General features: G+C 35.2%; 1 protein-coding gene across 1 annotated transcript in view; it reads right to left on the bottom strand.

Annotated features, from left to right (window-relative positions):
- Positions 1-24352, bottom strand: part of DMD (dystrophin) — a 1674912-nt gene that overhangs the window by 1330923 nt on the left and 319637 nt on the right. The window contains exons 17-20 of the mRNA XM_088028834.1: positions 11062-11207; positions 8069-8284; positions 5110-5223; positions 3943-4098 (exon numbers count right to left, since the gene is read on the bottom strand). Of these exons, the coding sequence (XP_087884960.1) occupies positions 3943-4098; positions 5110-5223; positions 8069-8284; positions 11062-11207 (632 nt within the window). The remainder of the gene's footprint in view (positions 1-3942; positions 4099-5109; positions 5224-8068; positions 8285-11061; positions 11208-24352) is intronic.

The following is a 24352-nucleotide window of genomic DNA, read 5'->3' as shown; positions in this document are numbered from 1 at the left end:
TCCAGACCTTCTGGTTTTACACACTATGCTTGCCTCTCTATCCATGAGAATCCTTCTCCAACTGTAAGAGTTTTAAATTTTATTAGCCAAGCATTTCAGGGAAGTGGGTCTGGACAATCTTTCCACTGTGAGATAGGAGTTTTCTTATATAAATGATATCTTCATTTTTGCATCGTTTATATGCCCAGTTCAAGTATCCCACTTGAATTCCAGATACATTTCTGATTGTCTACTTCTCCAAAGTAAACTTGACCAAAATGGAAGTATTTTGTTCAATTTTGTTCCTTCCTGAGCCCCTAGTCTTTCTTTCATTAGTTAAAGGCACTGTGCTTAACACTGTAGCTTCAAACAGGAAACTGAATAAACTGATCCCTTCTCTCAGCCTCTCGACTTGAGGCAAGCTCTTTTTACCAGCAAATACGTCATTCCTCACAGGATCTGATTAAATGAAGAAAGTGTCATGTTAGAAAAGGAATAATGGTCAAAGGTGGGTGTGAGTGTAGAATCCCTGATAAAAAAATATAATAAGAACTTGCCTAATTGGCAAAAATAAGAAAAAAAAATAAGACTATGTTACATAATGTTGAGCACACTGAGTGAAGTAAGCTTGCTGGAGACAGACCATGGAGGATAGAGTTTCAACAAACTTTGAGTCCCACAAGCATTTTGGTCCAGTTTGCCCACAATAACGTATCCCTTCCACATGTTCATTACAGTATGGTGGGAAAATACACGTAAATAAAAATAAACAGTAATGAGAGACAGAGCAACAAGTATTGAAATCACCTCCATCTCAATGGAAGAACTTGGAAAAAGAACACGAGAGGTTTGGACAGTGAGCCAAACATCATGTCACAAGAGGATTATGTATTTCAAATTTCCTCATGTCTCCCGATCTCCACTAACGCCCTCCCTGTTCTTTGGCAGTATTACTTCCTACCTGGACAACTGCAATTCCCACCTGCTTCCACTTGTGCCCCTTCAGGCTATTCTTCATACAAAGGAGTATAGAGCAAAGTTTTCAACGCTCACTTGAGATGATGCTGCTTCTCTATGTAAAAGCCTAATAGTTTCCCAGTGCGCTTGATGCGCATACTAAATCCTCACTGTGACTTATTGAGACAGTTCATGACTTCTTTCCCACCAGGCTTCTCCTGGCTCATGCTGCCCCACTTAGAGGCTTCCCCTATGCTCCTCCTGTACACACACTCTTCTCTCCCACCTCGGCAGTTTCTCCCACTTCATTGTGTATCTAGACTCTCCCTTGTCCACACGCCCAGGGGCCAGGCTCTTTGCACTTAATCAGGCCTCAGCTTTTAATTCCACCTCTTCAGAAAATACTTTCCTGAAGACCCAGTAAAAAGCAGGTTCCCTGCTCCTTTAGTCTCATTCAGAGCATTGTAATTGCTTACTTCAGAGCATTTATCAACATTAAAATTAGGCATTTGTGTGATATTCTGTTAACTCATTTACTTTCCATCTTCTCTACTAAACTATACCCTCCATGAAGATAGACATTTATTATGTTTATTTTCTTCCAACTTACATCTGTTACAAAATGTTTAATAATATATACTGAAGTAAATATTCTAATAAGTAGTGAAGAAATAGTAAAAATTGTCTCTAAATAAATTATGCATTTGCATGCATATGATTAGTTTCCTTAATAACTATGTAACACAATAATGTAAAGACATGTATAATTATGAAACTCCTTCTCTATCTTCCTTCTTTTGAGTATGGTTCACTAATTTGTGAGTTATTTTTTTTAAATTTTTTATTGTTATGTTAATCACCATATATTACATCATTAGTTTTTGATGTAGTGTTCCATGATTCATTGTTTGTGCATAACACCCAGTGCTACATGCAGAATGTGCCCTCTTTAATACCCATCACCAGGCTAACGCATCCCCCCACCCCCCTCCCCTCTAGAACCCTCAGTTTGTTTTTCAGAGTCCATCGTCTCTCATGGTTCGTCTCCCCCCCCGACTTACTCCCCTTCATTCTTCCCCTCCTGCTCTCTTCTTCTTTTTCTTTTTTCTTAACATATTGTGAGTTATTTTAATAATGATTATCCTTTATTTTAGAAACAACTAAAGTCTTGTTTTTTTAATTTGGCTACAGAAATTTTAGAATTTAAAATGCCAACCATTTTATACCTACAAAATCAAATCATGGGATCTCCAAGTATTTCCAAGTATATCAGGCATTTGGACAATTTTGTCTCTAATTATTTATGCTTTTTTCCAGACTCTACCATCTAAAAACAAATGAGTTAATTTTAACCCAAGAAAGAATATCACACCCCATTTTGTATGTAGCCATGTCTGCAATGCAGAGATTTACAATTTCTTTCCCGTTCCCTCTGGAGCCCTGAATTAGGCCCAACACCCAAGCTTTGCTTCACTGCTTGGGAAGACTGTATTGTCTTGCTTGTCTTCTTGAGTGTATGATACTTTCCTAAAGAAGCGTAGGTCATTTGGCAATCAGGTCAGAGCATTACACGGTATGATAGTCCAAGGAGAAGCAGAGAGACATAAAACATTCTAGAATGGTTTGAAAACATGGATAGGATCTATGGGGTTTTTGTTACACAGCAGGCTAATGTGTTTACAACACTTCTCTTTAAATGACAAGTCTGTGGTATATTTTAGTGGAGAAAGAAGGTCTTGAACAAGGATGTTTTAAGACCAGAGATACTTTAAAAATTATACTCCTCCAACATGTAAAAACCTAGAGGTCTCAGTAATATTGATGATTATATATATATATATATATATATATATATTGCTGTTGTTTTCCCCCTTGCCCTAATTGGTGTTATTCTTTCTATTCATCCTGTTAGAAACATTCAACAAACAAATACCTTTCATTCTGGCCTTCCAGGAAAACATAAATGGTATAATCTATTACCTAAGTAATACTTTTTTCCTGACCATTCCTTCTAGAACTGGCTTACTCCTGAGAAGAATGCAAGCTAGCTGACCCAGGGCTATCTTATCTGTGACTTACTAGAACTGTTGAGCATTTGCCAGTGACAGTATTAGCAGGGTGACTGGCCTTGCCTTTTACTTCTCTCAGTTTTTTTCCTTTTTCAAATTTAACGTTTGCCTTGTGGCGTGACTTCTTTTCAACTTTGAAAGGTTACTTATAAATAATGAAAGACTGCCTCTAATACGTGTAAGAAGAAACCGCTTATTAACTTCAAAAAAGGTACAGGTGTATTGAACAATAACCACTGCTTTAGGTCAAAATTTCATCTTTTGAACAAGAAGTATTAGATATACACTACTTGTGTATATAATATTTACTTTTTCATAATGTGATCTTGAAATTGAAAATCAATGTTTATAGAACATTCTGCTGCATAAAAATGAGGAACTCAGATGTGATCATAGAGTTATTTTGTGTTTTATTTCCCCCATTGAGCTTTCTTTAACTATTTCCAATCTTAATTCATTTACTGAAATAAATATAATGAAGAAGCCAAACTTGCCTATCTTAATAATCAGAAGTGAAAATTATCATATTTGTACATACACATAGATGAGTCATTCTTTTATCCCCATACCAAGTCTACAAGTGTAGAGTATGTTCTGCTAATCCAATTACTATCATAAAGTTATGCAATGAAGAAAACATTCAATGAAAATCACACTTAAAAACAGGACATTACTGTTCAGCATGTTCCATCTTCGAGAAGGTCATTTTAGGATCCCAGTAAGATGAAGAGATACTATTTAAAATCGCTACTATAAAAGTGTTTGTTTGTTTGTTTGTTTTTTATGGTAGACAAACGCAAGTTTGAACTCACCAGGCTTTAAAGCATCAACATATTCAGAGTTTAAACTTTCAAAAAGGGCAGTGGTCAAGGGAGACATTAAGAAAATCTTACTTAATCAAACAGAGACAAGGCACAGTGAAAGAGGCTGTACGTACCTGATGGCACACGTAATCCCACTGAGTGTTAAGTTCTCGGAGTTCTGTCTCAAGTCTGCCAGCAAACTCCGGCTCTGCTTCAGTCTTCAGCTTTTGCACACCTTCACTGACACTGTTGAGACTGGGCTGAATCGTCTGAATATCATTGACTAAAAGCTAAGGAAATAATTCCATGTAAGCTAGCTGCAAACATCACCACAACATACTAGAAATACCACATAGATAGGAAACATATAATCAGGACTCAGGACATTATCCATGAATTAAAATCTTTATTTCCTTAAAAGATTTTAAAGAATTTAAAATCTGATACGCACCCACCTGTAGATATAGACCTATCCATGTCTCAGTCTTGCTGTAACTATTCAGTGGTTTTCCTGGTGTGAATCAAGTAGGGAATTATCTATATTCTGCTTAGATCAGACACACAAGGAAATAAATCTAATATTCCTTGTTAGAAAAATGTGTGAAAATGATGGGCTTTATACATTACTATTCTTGAAATGATTTTGGTTTTCAAATACAAGATATTGCAGCAATTGTTTATAGCATGATGGGTGTGAAAGTTATTTGTAAGCTGGGTTTGTTTTCTTTTTTCTTAGCTTGTATTTGCAAAGAAAATTCTTTAAAGAGCTAGATTACTTTCTTTCCACTGCATGACAATGGTATAATGAATATTATTTCAAAAATCCGTACTGTATAAAATTATGTCCAGTGCAGTATGCCTGGGCAGAGAAACCCAGTATGACTAATAATTTGCAGTAGGATATAACAAATAGCTCAAAGGATTTTGCCTTTAAATGAAACTGTATTTTATAGTAAAATAATCTTATGAGTGTTGAGTAAAAGATAATCTTTTTCTGTTCCTCATTTATTTAACCCGGTCTCTCAACACTGGCACAAGTATCATTTTAGACCGGCTAATTTTTGTTGTGAAAGGCTCTTCTGTCTCTCTGTACTGTAGAATATGTACAGAGCATTCCTGGTCTCTATCCACTACACACTAATAGCATCCACCGCACTCCAAGTTGTCACAAAAATGTCTCTAGAGGTTGCTAAATGTCCTCCAGGGGAGCAAAATCACTCTGGTTAAGGACCACTGATGAAACCAAATCGTAACTTCCATATAAAAGTCTTCATATGATAAGGGTCATATAAAAATCTTACCCTGCACTGTTTCAGCTGTCTTTTCAGAATTTCTGAATCCCCAAGGGCAGGCCATTCCTCCTTCAGGAAAACATCAACTTCAGCCATCCATTTCTTCAGAGTTTTTATGTGATTCTGGAATCAGAGACCCATTTTAAGCTTTATTGGGGTACTGAGTTCTCTTAACACAATTCATCACAGTGATATTTATGAACACAAGCCCAGGAACAATTCCTGTGTTTGAAGGATGTCTCTAAGTAGCTCTTCAGGAAAAGAATATTTTTACTAAGACTGCATTTTTATGGTCTACAGTATGAGCACTGGTGTATGAAGTCTGCTATTGTTAAAAATAAAAAATTACTACCAAATGTGGTTTTATGATGTTACTCTTGAGAACATTAAATCATATCCCCCTCTAGAGAAATTTAAAGTTACAAAACAACTCATGATAATACTAACAATGTGCCCTTACAGTACATAAAACAAACTATGAACAATAAACTCAATGTAATGATGTCTTTATAAACTCCCTAAACCTGATCTTCCACAAATTGTTTTCTACAATTGACAGTTTAAATAGTCCCTCCAGTTGGGAACTTTTCAGAATATAAGATTTTGTCATCTTTGAAGAGAAAACTTCTGATTTTAATTTCTTATTTGTCTGACCAGGCTGAAGTAATTATCAGGTGAAAAATGTCATCTTTTATCATTTATAAATAGCCAAGTACCTCCCATTATTCTTTCACATATTGCTTTTTCTTCCCCCCGACTGTTTTTTTTTTTTTTTTTGGCTACTTTTCAAATGTATGATTTTTGAGCTCCTTTATTTCCCACACAATTCAAATCTGCTGCCCAGATGTGCTATTTCCTCCCTTAATTAAGTTTCTATTGAAAATATGTGCTTGCCAGAAAGCTTCCCCTTCAATATGATTAATACTAACGCTTTTTTAAAAAGCATTTGACTAAATCTAAGAACCTCAGATTTCAACATTATCATCTTGCTGATATCTCTTGAGTCTGGTTTCACGTTTCTTCCATCTCGCCACTGTCCTAGTTCAGATCATATTATTGGCTCCCTGATGACCGCATTAGCTCTTTTTGGTGTCTGCCTCAATCTTTCCCTAACCTAATCCATTCTCCACCTGGGTGTCAGTATTTTTCTTAACTCCTCCTTCTTCTTATCACAGCGATGCTTTGAAAACACAAATATTATCCTATCTTTCACCCTTTAAAATAGCAGTAATAGTTCGAAATTCTTCTTTTTTAATCCCAAGACCATTAGGGTGTAATTCATATTCCAAAGCATGGCATCTGGGACCGTTCATTATCTACTCCTAGATCCTTTTCCTAATCATATGTATTATTTAATCTCCAAACATATTTTCATCTCTCCAAGACTGAACCCCTTCTGGCTAAGTGAACATATGGCTGCATTGTGTCAGGTACCTTCTCTCCCTCTTTATCAGCTGACTAAATTCTACTTGTTCAAGGTGCAGCCTAGATAACCCATGTTCCAAGAACATTTCATAGCCCCTTTGCCCAGTTTATGTTGGATTTCTTCTCTGTCTCTTGTGGTAATCTTTACCATACTGTTTAATTTACTTCCCGTGTTGGCTGAATAATGACTTCCCCAAGATGGTCATGCCCTCATCCCTGGAACCTGTGAATATGTTCCCTTACGTGGCAAAAAAGACTTTGCAGATGAGATGAAGTATCTTGAAACGGAGAGGTTATCCTGGGTTATCTAGCCAGGCACAGTGTAACTGCAAGGGTCCTTATTAAGAGAGGGTCAGGAGTGCAAGCGCTAGGGAGAGAGGCTCTAAGATGCTGCACTGCTGACGCCGAAGACAGAGGATGTGGCTGTCAGGGGAGAAATGTCATTTCCAGAAGCTAACGAGGACAAGGCAGCAGATTTTTTTGCTCAAGACTCCAGAAAAGACACAGCCGTGCCTACGCCTTGATTTTAGCCCCCTGTGGCTGATTTTGGACTTTTGACCTCCAGAACTGTAAGTTAATAAATTTGTGCCGTTTTAAGCTACTAAATTTGCAGTAATTCATTACAGCAGCGATGAGGAGCTAACACACCTTTTCGCTTCACTAGAATGTGGGCTCCTTGTTGGCAAGGACCATGTATTTATACCCTCTTTTACCACTGGTACTGGCAAAAATGTGTTTGCGTGTATGTGTGTGTGCACATATACTTATATGTAGAGACATGTTCATATGTACCTTGTGCTTTACAGAAGGTTTTAGGACTCATTTTTTTGGTTTGCAAGAGGTAAAAACAACTAGTAGCTGGACTGGGACTTAAAACCAGAAGTATCTTGTGCCAATGCTTTCCATCATGCCATGATACTGTCAAAGATTCATCCCAGCATTAATATTCTTCACAATAATTTGCCCCATAAGAGAGGTATTACCTATCTCAGCAAATATTTTAGACTTTAGACTAGAATGTTATTTGTTGGTTTACGGTTTTCAGCTTGGGTGATTAGGAGCATGGTGACACTATTCAAACAAATTAAGTCAGTAGGAGCTGGTCTGTGGAAGGTAATGAGGTCAAATTTATATATACAATTTTAAGTAAAATATGCAGATAAAATGATATGACTTTATCACATGATAGATAACTTTTTATCTATTCATAAGCTAAGTGATGCCTACATTTTAAAGGACAAGCAGACTGAAGGAGAGACTGGTTTTCAAAATAATTAAGCCAAAAATATACTTAAGTCCTATCAGTACTGGTGGCCAAAAAAAAGAGAATTCTCAGGAAAATCTAGAAAGGGCAATTCTCAATTACTGTTTCTTAAAAGAAATAAGCAAAATACACTCATTTGAGAAAAACGTGTGTCTTTTGAGCTTATCACTGACTTTGAAGAACAATGGAAGTTAAATATCTATTTGCCTTTTATAACACATCATTAGGGGAGAAACAAGCAAAGAAAAAAATGAGTCCAAAAGTCCAATCTTGAATTACCTGAATTTTTCGAAGTTTAGCCATTTGCTCCTCTAGCTTCTGGCAAAGTTCAACCAACTGGGAAGACAGCTTCTTCCAGCGACCCTCAATCTCTTCAAATTCTGATTGATACTTCCGGCTAATATCAGACAGTGGAGCTTTCTTTGACATCTCTTTCACAGTGGTGCTGAGATAGTTTAGGCCACTTTGTTGTTCTTGCAGAGAGCTTTGTAAAGCCTCCAAATTAAAAAAGGAAAGTACATGTATACTAACTGATGAATAATAACAAGTTTCATTGCACAGTTTCACTCACGAGTTTCACTTAAATGTATTTACAGTGAAAGCTATGTGATTCAAACATCTAAAAATATAGATGTGCCATCAGTTACAGAATAACTAATAGTGATTCAAATTCTACTGTTTATCCTAAGAGTAATTTGCACAGTAATATTTTATTTAAAAATCTATGCCTGTTTTTACGAACAATGTCAAATATAACCCAACTCTGTATGAACCAGAGTTTTAGCACATCTAATTTTATTGTATCACATCTGCATATCAGTAACTGTATTTATGATATAGTTAGGGACCTTAATTACACAGAGTCTTTATAAGACACCTTCTAATGTTCTCTAGGTAAAAACATAACTAAATCATATAGATACCTGGGATAACAAAACTGAGTAAGTTAACACACGGATGGTCTACGAATGCCAATTAAGTAAAGTTCCATATTTTATACATTTTTTAGTGTTATAGTGAAATTTAGGATAATTTGGGGGAGAATTTCTAAAGTTGGTTTTACAATTGTCCTGTGTAACCTGTGCAATCACTTATAACAGAATATCCATTTTAGGGTTTCTCCACTCGCTATTTATTACTTTCTGGTTATAAAGTAAGAAAGGTTCAAGATAAAACATTAAACAAATTATCCATTTATATATTATTTTATGTAAACTTCATGTTTCTATAACTCAACATTGAATATGTGAACATATTATATACACACATACACAATAATTCCTTCTTTTACAATGTGATCTATAATATTCCCCAAATATGCCAAATACATACCTTTTATAGTTGTATAATATCTTATGCCTATTCTGTGGTATTTTAAATTTTTTGCTTTAATTTTACTTCATTAAATTTGATTTATTATTTAGACAATACCCAGCATGCATGTAACTACATTTTGAGTTAGGCCTTTTTTTGTGAGCCTTTCCCCACATCATTAGGTATTTTTCAAAAACATAAATTTTAATGGCTTCTCTGGCTCATTTAACCATTTCCCATTATTAGCTCTACAAATTAACTTCTAGTTTTCCACCCCTGTAAATTATGTTTATCATCTACCCATCTATCTATCTGCATCTATTTTTCTATTTTTTCATGTATTCTGATTACCGCCTAAGATACAGACTTCATGAAAATAGTATTCAAATGTATAATACAATTAATTATTTTGTATGTTATTAGGAAGTATTGAAAAGTTTCCTCAGCAAAATTTTAATTCAATTTACATTCCCACCAGAGAGTGAGAAGGTAGCTCATTGCGGCCAGACCTGCACTTATTATATCTTTTTGTTTGCAACTGAGATGTGAAAAATAGTATTTCGTTTTATACATCTGTACTTCATCCTCTACAATTTGAGTTATAATTTTTCATAGGTTTAATGGCTGTTTATGTCTCTCTTTGTGACTTCCTTATTAATGACTCTCTCCCTTACTCAGACAAATTTTTTTCCTTGGTCTCATCTTTCTTTTAAATTGTCCGGTATTTTTACCATATTTGTAATTATGTCCATTGATTTGTGCACTTCTCTCTTACATGTTTTTAAATATTTTACTTAAAAATTTCTCCAAAATCTGTGCTTATTAAAATGTTTTTGAACTTTTTAATATATGTGGTATTTTGTTTTGGTATAACATTTGACACAAAGTTCCAACTACATTTTCTTGGCTACTTAATACAATTTCTCAATAATATTTGTAAGTAATTTTTCTCTTCAATGTTTCTTCAGTAGAAGAAACATCTACACACAATTTTGTGTATACTCAATCTACTCCTCTAGTTGCTGTATTCTTTGTACTCGTTTTAAGCTGATAGTTCTATTAAGTCACATATTCTTCAAAGTAAATTTTGGAATCATCCCAAGTATTAAAAACAACATAAAAAAACAAGATCAAACAGTTACAGGTTGCTTGATGTGTTAGTAGAGAAACAAACAGTCAGTCTAAATAGGGCAATAGATACTGAAGAATGTTTAAATGGAGATCTCTTTGAAGAAATAGTTCTAACATAACTTTAAGAAATAATATTTAATTCTTGAAAAAGAACTCTTCATATAAAAGTTAAATTTTTATTTTTTTCTTAATTCTCAAAATGTAGACCTATCTCAGCTCCTAAATATAATTAATAAATGCTTTCTTGACCTAAAAAATAAAATGTGATTGGATATAAAGCACAAGCTTTTCAGAATTAGTAGGAAAAGTATTCTGAATTCTCTTACAAATTATTTCTTTCATTTACCACATTAGTATTTTCTATGTGATATAAAGCTGCTAAAATGTAGCTAATAGAACTCAAAAAATTAATTATGATATTACATAAGGCTAATGTTTAAAATTTGTTTTATAACTACACAGATTTTACCACTTTGCTTGGAAATGTGAAAGGAGTTATAAATTAGCAAGCAAAGGAGGGGGGAATAATACCACAACTTTTATAATAATCAAAATCATTGTCTGAAAACACATACTAAACGGGAAAGAATATACTTCATAGATAGACCATATCATTGTCTTCAAAGATAGAGTTTTTGTCTTATGGAGAGAAGGCACAAATGCATAAAAGATTACATTTTTTAAATCTTATCTTCACTTTTGCAACTGGTAAACTATCATACTTGCCATGATTATTTTATTTCTATTATTTTCACATCACACCAATGTGACTGCTTGATAGATGAGATCTGCCCTATATTGTTTAAGACATACACATATTCACAGACCTGTAACTCTCCCAGTCTCTTTTCCATGATGTCATATTCAGTGACAGTGACCTGAGGTATAGAGAGTTTGGTTTCTGACTGCTGGATCCATGTCAGGATGGTACTCATGGTCTCCTGGTAGCGCATGGGTGGCAAAGTGTCAAAAACTATCAAAAGGCAAAAGAAGAGAATCATTTCATTATTTTAAACTTTGTCATTATGTTTTCCTAAGTTGTCAGCAAACTAAATAACACTGCTAATTACAAATATTAACAAGTTGTGAAAATGTGACGATACAGAGTAGAATGTGATGATGATCTTGAAAATAAAATCTTACTACTACATGTATGATATTTTGACAGAAACTACACACACACACACACACACACACACACACACACACACACTACACTGAATACTCACATCAGACTTGCAAGGTTTTTGTTGTTAAAGTCATTTTTTTTAAGGTAAGGAAATGACAAAACAGAGAGACTAAGTAACCTGCCCATGGTAACAGAGATGGTACTTGGAGAAACCAAGGAGAGTTCATGTATACTGACTTTGAAGGATACTCTGTGTGTGCTAGCATTTGCCTTTGCAGAAAATAGTATCATTACCCACAGCAGTTGATATTTTAAATTATATCATGTTACTTATCTCACTAAAAAAATTCTGCATATTTAGTATGTATCAGAGACTCTAATAATGATTACCCATATTATCATTCTCAATTCTTACAATACACCTATGAGATAAGCATTTTTAATCTCATTTACAGTCGAGGAAACTGAGGCTACAAAAAAAGGCCAACTAATCTGCTCAGACTCAAGAACCTAGTAAATAGTAGAGTCAGGATTTTAAACTAGGTTTGGGGTGCCTGGGTGGCTCAGATGGTTAAGCATCTGCCTTCGGCTCAGGTCATGATCCCAGAGTCCTGGGATCGAGTCCCGCATTGGGCTCCCTGCTCCTTGGGAGCCTGCTTCTCCCTCTGCTTCTCTCTCTCTCTCCCCCTCTGTCTCTCATGAATAAATAAATAAAATCTTCAAAAAAAAATAAACCAGGTTTGTCTGGTTTCAAAGTCAAAACCACTAATCAACAGTATACTTTCCCTAATATATATATATAGGTATAAATTAGGAAAAGAAAAATACATTAAGTACAATGTGTGTGTGTGTATGTATATGTAGTTATACACAAACTTTAAACCATATGTGAATATATGTGTTTATATACTTAACACAACTGTAATTGTTTACACAATTATAACTGTACTTACATTAAATGAGAAGAAATAAAAATTTTCAGATTTGTCAGCTTATCAATAAAGTGATAAGGTAACATGAGCATGGTAGAAGTATAAAACAGTTAATTTATGAGATGTTATAATATTATAGATTGCCCAAAACTCAGTCAGCATCCATCTTATTACAGATTGAGGTAGGGAGGGAAGAAGGAAGATGATAGATAGATAGATAGATAGATAGATAGATAGATAGATAGATGCTGTAATTAAAGAACCCTTTGCTATTTAGCACAGGCCAAACATAAAATCAAAATCTCTTAAATCCAGAAAAAAGATAAACACTGAAACATTCTAAATGATTAATAAATTTGATCTATTTTTGTTATATTAACCAATATAATTCTAGCTAGAACTTAGGAAATAATCATGATTTGATACTTTTTTCATCAATTTAGAGACAATATTAACAAAGTATGCTTTACTTTGCATTACTCAATGAATAATTTACATTACATAAAGTCTCAGGTTCCCCTTAAAATCATGATAAAGTATTGAAGATCCAGACCACCATTACATGTGGACATATTGTATGGATGGAATTTCTTATTCCATCTTTTGATTCAGAATGTTTGGGTACCTTTCTTCCTTTGCTATCTGGATCCTGAGTAAACACTCTAGGTGTTTCACAGATGGATAGCATTGGGGAGGAGCTAGAACTGAAAGAACACCTACCAAGTCCATAGTTTCTGAACTAGCTACCTCACTGCCCACAGGTAGGTTCGTCAATCAGGAAATACTTTTATCTGAAGAGCTATGGTAATAGCTACCCAATGGGTTCTAATATCACCCTCAAGTCTGCCTCCATTCTAGGGGAGGTCCTGGTTACATTCTCCCTCCTTTAGCTTCCTTCTGTATAATAAAAAGTTAACCATTTCTGTCTCTGAATTGTTGATGTTTTTCTGTATAACAGCTTCTAATCTGTATTCAGGGGCAAGACATAAAGTCCTCCCACTGAGAGCTAAGCCAAGCTTCCCCTCTATTCTGAGAAAGGCATAGGACTTCTAAAATGATCAAGAAGTATGTTGTATCTCATACGTAAGTTACCTAGCACAAGCTAAAGCCCACACAATGTAAGATCCTTCCTAGGCTCTCCATGCGTGCCCTTGCTTCCTTTCAATCTAACACTATGCTCAGTTTTTGAAAATGCAAAACTGATTTATGATGCTACATCACAGCATAATTTTTCCCTTGGGATCATGCATTTAGTTTATTTTTATTTAAATTCAATTAATACATAGTTTATTATTAGTTTCAGAGGTAGAGTTCAGTGATTCATCAGTCTTCTATAACACCCAGTGTTCATTACATCCTGTGCCCTCCTTAATACCCATTACCCAGTTACTCCATCCTCAGTTTGTTTCCTATAATTAAGAGTCTCTTATGGTTTGTCTCTCTCTCTGATTTCATCTTGTTTATATTTTTCCCTCCCTTCCCCTATCCTCCTTTGTTTGGTTTCTTAAATTCTACATATGAGTGAAATCATAGGATCATTGTCTTTCTCTGATTGACTTATTTCGCTTAGCATTAATACCCTCTAGTTCCATCCACGTCATACAGAAAGAGATTCAAAATGGATTAAAGACCTAAATGTGAGACAGGAATCCATCAAAATCCTAGAGGAGAACACAGGCAGCAACCTCTGTGATCTCGGCCACAGCAACCTCTTGTTCAACACGTCTCCAAAGGTAAGGGAAACAAAAGCAAAAATGAACTACTGGGACTTCATCAAGATAAAAAGCTTCTGCAAAGGAAACAGTCGACAAAACTAAAAGGCAACCTACAGAATGGGAGAAGACATTTGCGAATGACATATCAGATAAAGGGCTGGTATTCAAACTCTATAGAGAACTTCTCAGAACTCAACACCCAAAGAACAAATAATTCAATCACGAGATGGGCAGAAGATATGAACAGACATTTCTCCAAAGAAGACATCTAAATGGCCAAAAGATACATGAAAAAATGCTCAACATCACTTGGCATCAGGGAAATCCAAATCAAAACCACAATGAGATACCACAGCATAATATTTATCAATACTGTTTCATTTTTCTAGCATCCTCACCCATGGTTCATATAAGGCCCCCTAGACTGTCGACCTCTCCAGACTCATCGTTCATCACCCACTGCCCTCTGTGCTCCAGGGAAACAAGACTTCTCTGCTAAGATTCTTAACTAGCCATCACTTACTAACCCCCCTAGTCTTATTAACTCCTATTCATCCTCTGGCTTCTGTGTTAAGCAGTACATTCTCAAGGAAATCTTTGCTGACCTTCCCAACCTGGGTAAGTTTCCTTAGTAGCAGAGCCTTGGCCTTGGCCTTTTCTGTTCAAGCACTCATCTCAAATTATAATTATAAAAATACCAGCTTGGTTTTATGATTAATGGCTGCATCTTTCCCCAATTTACAAGCATAATGACAGCAAAAAGCATGTGGTTTTAGCTTAGTGATCTATCCCCAGTGACCAGTACAGTGTCATGCAAGAAATCAGTATTTGTTGAATGAGTAACTAAATGTTGGAAAGTGTAACCTTGAGCACACACACAGAAAGAATGCCTTTGCCAGGAACACAGGAGAAAACCAGTATTTGGTGAAGCCCAGAATGTGAACAAGAGGAGAAAGAATTTACCTGGAGAATTTAGACATTCTTCTTACCCCATCTATTAAACCTTTCTAATCCCCATGGAAGTTTCTAAACACTGAGTAGCTTAAATTGACTTTGTTTATTCCTCATCTCCTTTTCTCACTTCATGGTTTCTAGACTACTAAGGTAGACTTTCTTTAATTGCAATTTTTTTCTGATGTAATTCATTTGTAAATTTACAAGGTGTGGTTGGTGAAAAATTAACAAATAGTAAAGAAAATGTATGTATTGAATCTCATAGTATAAACAGTATGCACACACGTTTTGGTTTTCTTCTGGAATTCTTTTGAAAAACAACAAAATCATGTTCACAATTGTATCATTTTGCAACAGAACACTTGATAGAACAACAGTTTTTATTATATCCTAACCAGCAATGTTACTTTGTGTTTCTATGGAAATATGACCACCGCTGCATTAAAAAAATGTTTATACCTATTTGTGTACCCATACATACAAATAAGAGAAATATATGTATATATTTACTATACTATATATCATTTATTATTTCAACTATTTATTGAGGGTCAGTCTCAACCTCTGGGATATATTTTAAGGATTCAATAATTAAGAGAACAGAGTCCTTGCATTCAGTGATTTCACACTTTACTCATGGAGACAGATAATATTCTAATATAGTTTTGATTATTGTAATTAATTTTATAAAAGAAAATAGAGTGATATGACATTAAATATTAAGAACATCATATATAGGGGTGCCTGGGTGGCTTAGTCATTAAGCGTCTGCCTTCGGCTTAGGTCATGATCCCAGGGTCCTGGGATGGAGCCCCGCATCGGGCTCCCTGCTCAGCGGGGAATCTGCTTCTCCCTCTCCCAGTCCCCCTGCTTGTGTTCCCTCTCTCACATTCTCTCTCTCTGTCAAATAAATAAAATAAAATCTTAAAAAAAAAGAACATCATATGTAGACTGGGAGCTCATAAAAATTATCTTTTGAGCAAAGATATGGAGGAGTAAGAAATAGCTATGCTAGGTCTTCTGGGAGAATACGTAGAGCTCTGAGGTAGGGAATATAGTGTCATTTTCAGGAACTGAAACGTCAATATGAAGTAGAGAGAAAATAAGCATGAATCAGGCTGTGACTGTACATAGGCAACGCCTATATTAGGCAGAGCCTTTTAGGTAACGTTAAACTAAGAGCAAAAGAAAGTCATCATGTGTAGTACACAGAGAAGTGTCATGATTCGATTTTCTGTAAGAAAAATCATTCTGGCTGAAGCATAGAAAATAGACTTCTCAGTGTCTAGAATGGATGAAGGGGAAGCAAATTAGTGGTCCAGGCAAGAAACCACAGTAGCCTGGACTAACATGATGACACTGAATATGAAAAGAAATTTGGATTTGAGAACTATTTTGGCTATAAAATTGCATAGGCTGAGAGACTGAATGGAAACAGGAGAGGAAGTGAGTGAGGTACAGGGAATAGGGAGGATGATCCCAAGATTCCTGACTGTACAACCCCATAGATCTTGGTTCTTGTCCCTGATACTGGAGGGGCCAAAGAGGAAATGGTTGTTGGTTGCAGAGTGGCCCATCAAGAGTTTCTTGGGATTCACTGGGTTTGCAATACCTTGAGATATTTAACTGGAAAGGCAAGGGAGTAGTAGTTGGACGTAAGGACCCAGGACTTAGAGGGTAGGTCTGGACTGCAGATAAAATAAATGACTTCTTTGTTTACAACATAAAATTAAAGCCAAGGATACCTTTATTCATATAGCTTCCTTCTAGATGTAAAAAAGCATTCACTAGCCAACATGATTTACCTTGTAGTAGCTGAAAAGTGATTATAGCCACCCAGTTTATCTCATTTAAACCAGACATACCTGAGAATACTAGTGAAGGACTCCTAGTGTTTTGTTATATGTAACTAGGTTATATATAGCACATTTTTTTTTGAAAAATCACAACTCTCTCCCCCCCCCCAAAATTAAAATCACTCAGGGAAAGTAAAAGTACTTAACTGTCACACAAATGATGGGGTAGAGAGAAGAAATATCAAACTGTGTTATCCGATATGGTAGCCACTAGCGACACATGTCCATTGAGCACCTGAAATGTGGTCAGTATGAACTGAGATGTTGTGCACATGTAAACACACACCAGATTTTGAAGACTTAGTACAAAAATAATGTAAAAAAACCCTATAATTTTTACTTTTGATTCTTTGTCAAAATATCATTTGGATGTATTTATTTAAATAAAATACAATTAAAATTTTCATCTCCTTGTTTAATAGTCACTAGAAAATTTTAAATTATGTATATGGTTCACATTTTATTTAGAGTGGATGAGCTTATGTAGAAGCTGTGGGAAATAATCCATTTGAGGAAAGAAAGAGCATATATGTTCATAGTCTGTAAATACTGACAGCATTTTAAAACATTAAAACATCCGCCGTAAATACGAAGTTGGCTCTAACTTGAATTTGTCATCATTTTTAAGTAGAAATTAGTAAGGGCTTAATATATGAAGGGTGTGTGTGTGTGTGTGTGTGTGTGTGTGTGTGTGTGTAGAAACTTAACTAACAGCACTTTCTACTTCTTTGATAAATCTATTTTGGGAAATGCTCATACTGAAGCTATCCTTCTTTTTATTCCATACCAAGTAGATTCCAACTTTTCCCCATCCCTCATTGTTAATAGAATGACAACAAAACAGTGTAATCAACAAAGATCTTTTTCTGCAACTCCAAACCTTATTAAATGGCAACAACCATGGCAGAGAACAAGTATTTCTTTACAATATTAACACTGGCAGAAGATGTTCGGAAGGAAGAAGGGACCCAAGGACCCACAGTATATGATGATGAACATACTAGAAATTGTCCTTAAAAGACTGAGGAAAGTAAGGAGTTTTGAGTATGGAGATTTGAATTTCCAATGCCAACACAGAAGTTAACACCTTAGCTTGACACTCAAGGACCTTTGATGTTGGAAGTCAATCAACTTTTCAGCCCAGTTTCTCATCATCATAAATCCTCCACCCAAAATCTATCACTTTATTCAAGACTTTGTGTTTATGCTACTCCTTCTGCTACAAGTCCCTGCTACTCAAGTTCCATTCCCACAAAAGCCCTAGGTGCTGTGATATGAGCAAAATAGATGGGTTTATGAGGATTTTATCTAAGATCACCTGAGAATTTTAAAAGCTATGGCTCCAAGTAATCAGTTGAAATCTGGGTCTTTTTCACAAGCAATGCCCTAATAGTCAATGCTTGAATAACTGATTCATTCTCCACTTTTTTCCTCACAATTTTCTACCCAAGTTTGTGTAAGTATAAACTACTACACTATTCAACTATTTATTACAATATAAGTTTTGGGGGGGTTGATGCATTTCCCCATTTCCACATTATTTTCCAAAATTGGCCCTATTAGTTCAGTAATCCTATCTTCAAGAAGTCCTAGTAAATCATTTTTTTAAAATATGTATCTTTTAGTTTTTTATGCTCTACTCAGCACTTAGCATAGTCCCCAAGATTCTCAAGGTCAAGGAGCAATCCTTGAACCTCAAGGTATAAAGCACGGAGCTAGCTTAAATAAATATGTCTGTTATGCTTGATGTTGATGGTATCAATGAAGAAGACAGAATAAAAGGAGCCACTTACAGTTTTTCATAATTTTTTCTGGAGTTCAAAAGCAAGGCAATATAGATTGTTTCTTAGAATAAAATAATTCTTTACTTAAATATACAAGCACATTAAATTTTCTGACCTGGCTCTAGAATAGTTAGATCAAGACAACTTTTGTTTCCCTTCCTTGTCTCAGCATCTTCACAGTGGATCAGCACCTTAGCAGGAACTAACCACAGTGTTTGAAATTATGGCCACAGAGATCATTTTCTGCTGGTTGCCCTGAAATTTTCATCAATTATCCCTACAGGAAGCACAAGTTACTCCCTGTCATTTTGTAAGAGTGTCTCCTACCACTCCTCCTCAGATCATCACCTCTTCAAGGGCTGCCTCCACTTTCCTTTATATTCCTTATCACAACTCTGGTCTAAGGTTAGGCCTATATACATAGCAACAATTTCCTGTCTCCCAGCTTCCACTCAGACCCTTCTACTTGATTCTCACAAACCAGCTAGAGGCTAACATAATAGTTAGAGCTTTCAAAATTATGTATCAGATTACTGAATCTCCTCAGCTGAAATTCTTTTAGAAATTTCAACTAGTGGGGCATCTTTGTGGCTCAGTTAAGCGTCTGCCTTCAGTTCAGATCATGATCCCAGGGTCCTGGGATCGAGCCCGATGTTTGGCTCCCTGCTCAGTGGGGGGTCTGCTTCTCCCTGTCCCTCTGCTCCTCTCTCTCTCTCTCTCTCTCTGACAAATAAATAAATAAATAAATAAAATCTTTAAAAAAAACAAGGGTTAGGCAGGCTGCCCTTATCTTACAGCACATATAAAAATCAACCTGAAAGAGATTAAAACCTTAACTGAAAAACTGCAACCATAAAACTCCTAGAATGAGGGCGCCTGGGTGGTTCAGTTGGTTAAGCGACTGCCTTCGGCTCAGGTCATGTCCTGGAGTCCCGGGATCGAGTCCCGCATTGGGCTCCCTGCTCAGCGGGGAGTCTGCTTCTCCCTCTGACCCTCTTCCCTCTCATGTGCTCTCTATCTCTCATTCTCTCTCTCTCAAATAAATAAATAAAATCTTGAAAAAAAAAAAAAAACTCCTAGAATGAAACACAGGAAGAATGCTTCTTAACATTGGTCTTGAAATGACTGCTTGGATTTGACATAAAAATAAATGGGACCACGTGAAACTAAAAATTTCTGTACAGCAAAGGAAACAACAGAATAAAACAACAACCTACAGAATGGGAGAAAATAAATGTAAACCACGTGAATGATTAGAGGTTACCATTTAAAATATATAAGGAACTCCTACAACTTAACAGAAAAAAATAATCTGACTAAAACAATAGGCAAGGGCTTAAATAGACATTTCTCCAAAGATGACACACAAATAAAAACAGATATGTGAAAAGATGTTCAACATCACTAATTATGAGAAATATGCATATCAAAACCACAATGAGATCACCCTACACTTGCTGGGGTGGCTATTATCAAAAAGTAACAAAAGATAACAAGTAGTGCTGAGAATGTAGAAAAATTGGAACTCGCCACCATTTGTAGAAATATAAAATGGTGCAGCTGCTAGAGGAAACAGTATAAAGGTTCCTCAAAAAATTACAAATTAGAACTACCATACAAATCCAGCAATGCCATGTCTGGGGACATATCCAAAAGAACCGAAATCGGGATCTTGAAGAGGTATCTATAGTCTCATGTTTATTGCAGCATTATTCACAATAGCCAAGATATGGAAAGAAACTGAATGTCTATCAATGGGTAAATGGAAAAAGAAAATGTGGTGTATACACAAATAGAATATCATTCAACCTTAAAAAATAGGAAAGTATGTGGAATACATTATGCTAAATGAAATAAACCAGTCACAGAAGGACAAATACCACATGATTCTACTCTATGAGGTACCTAACAGAATCAAATTCCTAGAAGCAGAGAATAGAATGGTGGGTGCCCAGGTGATAGGGAAGGGGAAATGGGGAGAGGCTCTTTATCAGGTATAAAATTTTAGTCATGCAAGAGTTAATTTCTAGAGATCTGCTGTACAACATTGTGCTTAAAGTTAATAGTCTACTGTGCACTAAAAAATTTTAGGAGGGTAGATCTCGTGTTTCATGTTCTTATCACACTTTTTAAATTATGTTCAGTTAGCCAGCAATTTTTTCTTAAAAAAGATAGTACTAGGCCAGAAATCTAAGGTTGTAGAATGAATGAAAATCCTTCTGAACTTTAAGGGGCGGGGGGGAACCAACTTGTTCTGTCATAGCTAATGTAGTCTCTTCCTCCAGTTTCTGCAAAACTAAATAAATACCTAATAATTATTTTTCTGACACGACTTATACTTCCAAATGAAATAAATCCAAACTATAGCACAAGTTTTGTTTTCATATTAAAGGTAAGAAGTACATTTAAAACCTTTCTTTTTAAAATAAGAGACCACCTGTAACAAGCCATGTGCTATATTTTTTCTATATTTCTCTAAATAAGAGCATAGTCTTTCTGGTTTGCAGTTTCTAGAAAAGGTTCCTCGCAATTGTTTTGGGAGACAATTCTACTCTCTCAATCTTCTAGCCCCGGGCAACCATTAATCTACATTCTGTCTCTCTAGGTATGTCAATTTCAGCCATTTCCTATAAATGGAATCATATAACATATGGTCTTTTGCAGCTGGCTTCTTTCTTTAGCATCTTTTTAAGGTCTATCCATGCTGTAGCAAGTATTGGTGCTTCATTACACTTTATTATTGAATAATATTTCATTGTATAGAGAGGCCCATTTTCTTTCTTTACTCATCAGCTGATGGGCATTTGAGTTGCTTCCACTTTTTGGTTATCATGAATAATGTCACTACAAACATCCATGTATACTTGCTAGTTCTTATACAATCTAATATTCATCCTTTCAGTTATTCAAGCTCCATGAGGTCACTTGTGACACGCGATAATAAAACATTCTTAAAGGACTGCTCTGTGAGGACTAAGATAATTTATATGATTTATTTATAGACTAAAAATCACTATGAATATAGAATGCATTTTGTCTTTCAATATTAGTTTTTCATAACATCTCTGCCAGGTACCAAGCAGCAAATCCTTAGACCAATTTTCACTACTCAAAGTACATTTAAAAATCAAGTTTTTATTTCATTGTGAGAACACTAGTAAAGAAAAAAAAGGAAAGGAGAGTTGAAAGTCAGAATGGATTACCACCCCTTGTGTTAGCTCTTATTTGCTGAATACTTAATATGTTCAAAGTACTGTGCAGTAATACAAGAAATCAGATTTACTCCCGCATGCCAGTTTGGGAGTAAAGCATACATATGTAAAAATTCTTTGGAAATAATGATTAATTAACAAACTGAACTATAATATGACTTGATATGGTGAATTTTTTTTGCCTTTTATATATAGGTATATAATATTTATATATCAATACATAATATATTAAGTTACATATATAAATTAATATATATGTAAAATATATAATTCAATTATAATTGATATGTATATAATCATATACATATAATATATAGTGTACATATATAACACATAAGTTATACATGCACATATAGATTATATAATTTGTAATTCATATATATAATCCATTTTAAATTAATAATTATTAATTATCAAGGTAAGATTTCCAAAAGAGTAAAATTGGTAGAGATGTTTTGGTAAATAAAGTTAAGGGAGGACATTTTTTTTTAAAGATTTTATTTATTTATTTGAGAGAGAGAGAGAGACAGTGAGAGAGGGAACACAAGCAGGGGGAGTGGGAGAGGGAGAAGCAGGCTTCCCGCGGAGCAGGGAGCCCAATGCGGGGCTTGATCCCAGGACCCTGGGATCATGACCTGAGCCAAAGGCAGACGCTTAACGACTGAGCCATCCAGGTGCCCCGTGGGCATTTTATTTACAAATCAATGAAGTGAAAATGTTTGGCAGTTTTATGATCATCATATGTATAAAAGATAAAAGAAAAGACATGATAATATAGATAGGCAGACTGATGGCTCTATAGATAGTATATATCACCTATTTATATTTTAGTATCATAATCAAAGCTCAGCTGTCAACAAGAATCAACATTCTGAACGTTTTTGAAATAAAGTTTACAGATTTTATGGCAAGGGAAATGCATTAATGTTAAACAGGTCAATGTTTGAAAATTTAGGACAGTCACATCACAATCTTTTCCCCAGTTGATTTTATAGACACCCAACCACAAGTATACTGAAATCCACTAGAGGGAGCTGACATCACCGTGAAATTGTATTACCTGATGTCCTACCAGGAAAATAAACCCCTCAGCAAAAACGACTTTAAAGTAAAAGAAAAAAAAAAAGCAAACAGTTATCTTTTACTTTATTCAATTCATTCCATGACCTCACCAAGAAATCAAAGTTTAAAAACCAGGAAAACAGGGAACGTTTCATGTATATCACTATACTCATTTTAGAAACATTACGATTTGGTAAATTATGTGGATATTTACAAAGAGAAGTAGTCAAAAAACATGTTTTCCAGCTAATTAAAGTTCTAGTAGAAAACAAATACATGTTCTTGTGCTTCTCATAACAAATTTGGGGAAGACATTTTTTAAATATTATTATCTTAATGCCTTAAAATCCAATTTTACTCTATAATCATATATATATATGGATGGCGAACCAAAAACTCACTAATGTTTGAAAGTGTTCATAAACCTGTCTGTCAAAGGCATTTTTCTTAGTAATTAAGCTGATGAGTTGGGCTATTTTGGACCAGATATTATTAACATCCTAAGAGCACACTGGTGAGAAACAAAAGAGACATCTTGGAAAATTTCGCTGGTCAAATGGTAGGCATTTGTGTAACTGCTCCACTTTTAGGTTATATTTTACTATTAAATGAGAAAAAGAGGATACTGCATAGTGACAGTGATCCAACAGTAAAATGCTACCCAGAGAATAATTTGTCCTTTGCTGAATTTCAGTTGCTACATGTATGTTACAGCTATAACAATCTTCATATAAACTGAATAGAAGTATTAGTAAGAAGCCTAGCTAAATATCTTTGCACATAAAGCAAACAGGATTTAATGAAAACCTACTAAGAAGCCTTCAACTGCTCTTTTACTTCCTCCAGTATTCAAAATCTTTGATTGTAAAATTTGCAACCCACCAAGGAGATGTTAATGCCTATATAAAACATATACTTGGGGCGCCTGGGTGGCTCAGCCATTAAGCGTCTGCCTTCGGCTCAGGTCATGATCCCAGGGTCCTGAGATGGAGCCCCACCTCAGGCTCCCTGCTTGGTGGGAAGCCTGCTTCTCCCTCTCCCACTCCCCCTGTTTGTGTTCCTGCTCTCGCTAACTCTCTCTCTGTCAAATAAATAAATAAAATCTTTAAAAAACAAAACAAGGGGGGATGGGTTAGCCTGGTGATGGGTATTAAGGAGGGCACGTTCTGCGTGGAGCACTGGGTGTTATGCACAAACAATGACTCATGGAACACTACATCAAAAACTAATGATGTAATGTATTGTGATTAACATAACAATAAAAAATTTAAAAAATAAACAAAACAAAACAAAACAAAAAAACCCATATACTTTATTTGTTCCTCAAAGTCATGAAATTATTATGGGCGGTGAGGGGGAGAAATGAAAATATAACACATATGTTTTCCAACAATGGTATCTCACTCCTTATTACTACAGAATGTAGGGACGGTGGATTCCTTTGATAGAAATTACTCTTTCATGTGAGTACTTT

Source organism: Eumetopias jubatus, unplaced genomic scaffold (genome assembly GCF_037043125.1).
Source record: "Eumetopias jubatus isolate StellerSeaLion01/CBP00866 unplaced genomic scaffold, mEumJub1_p1.0 scaffold_11, whole genome shotgun sequence".
In the NCBI taxonomy this organism is placed as follows: Eukaryota; Metazoa; Chordata; class Mammalia; order Carnivora; family Otariidae; genus Eumetopias; species Eumetopias jubatus.
This window is presented reverse-complemented; position numbering and strand designations above follow the sequence as displayed.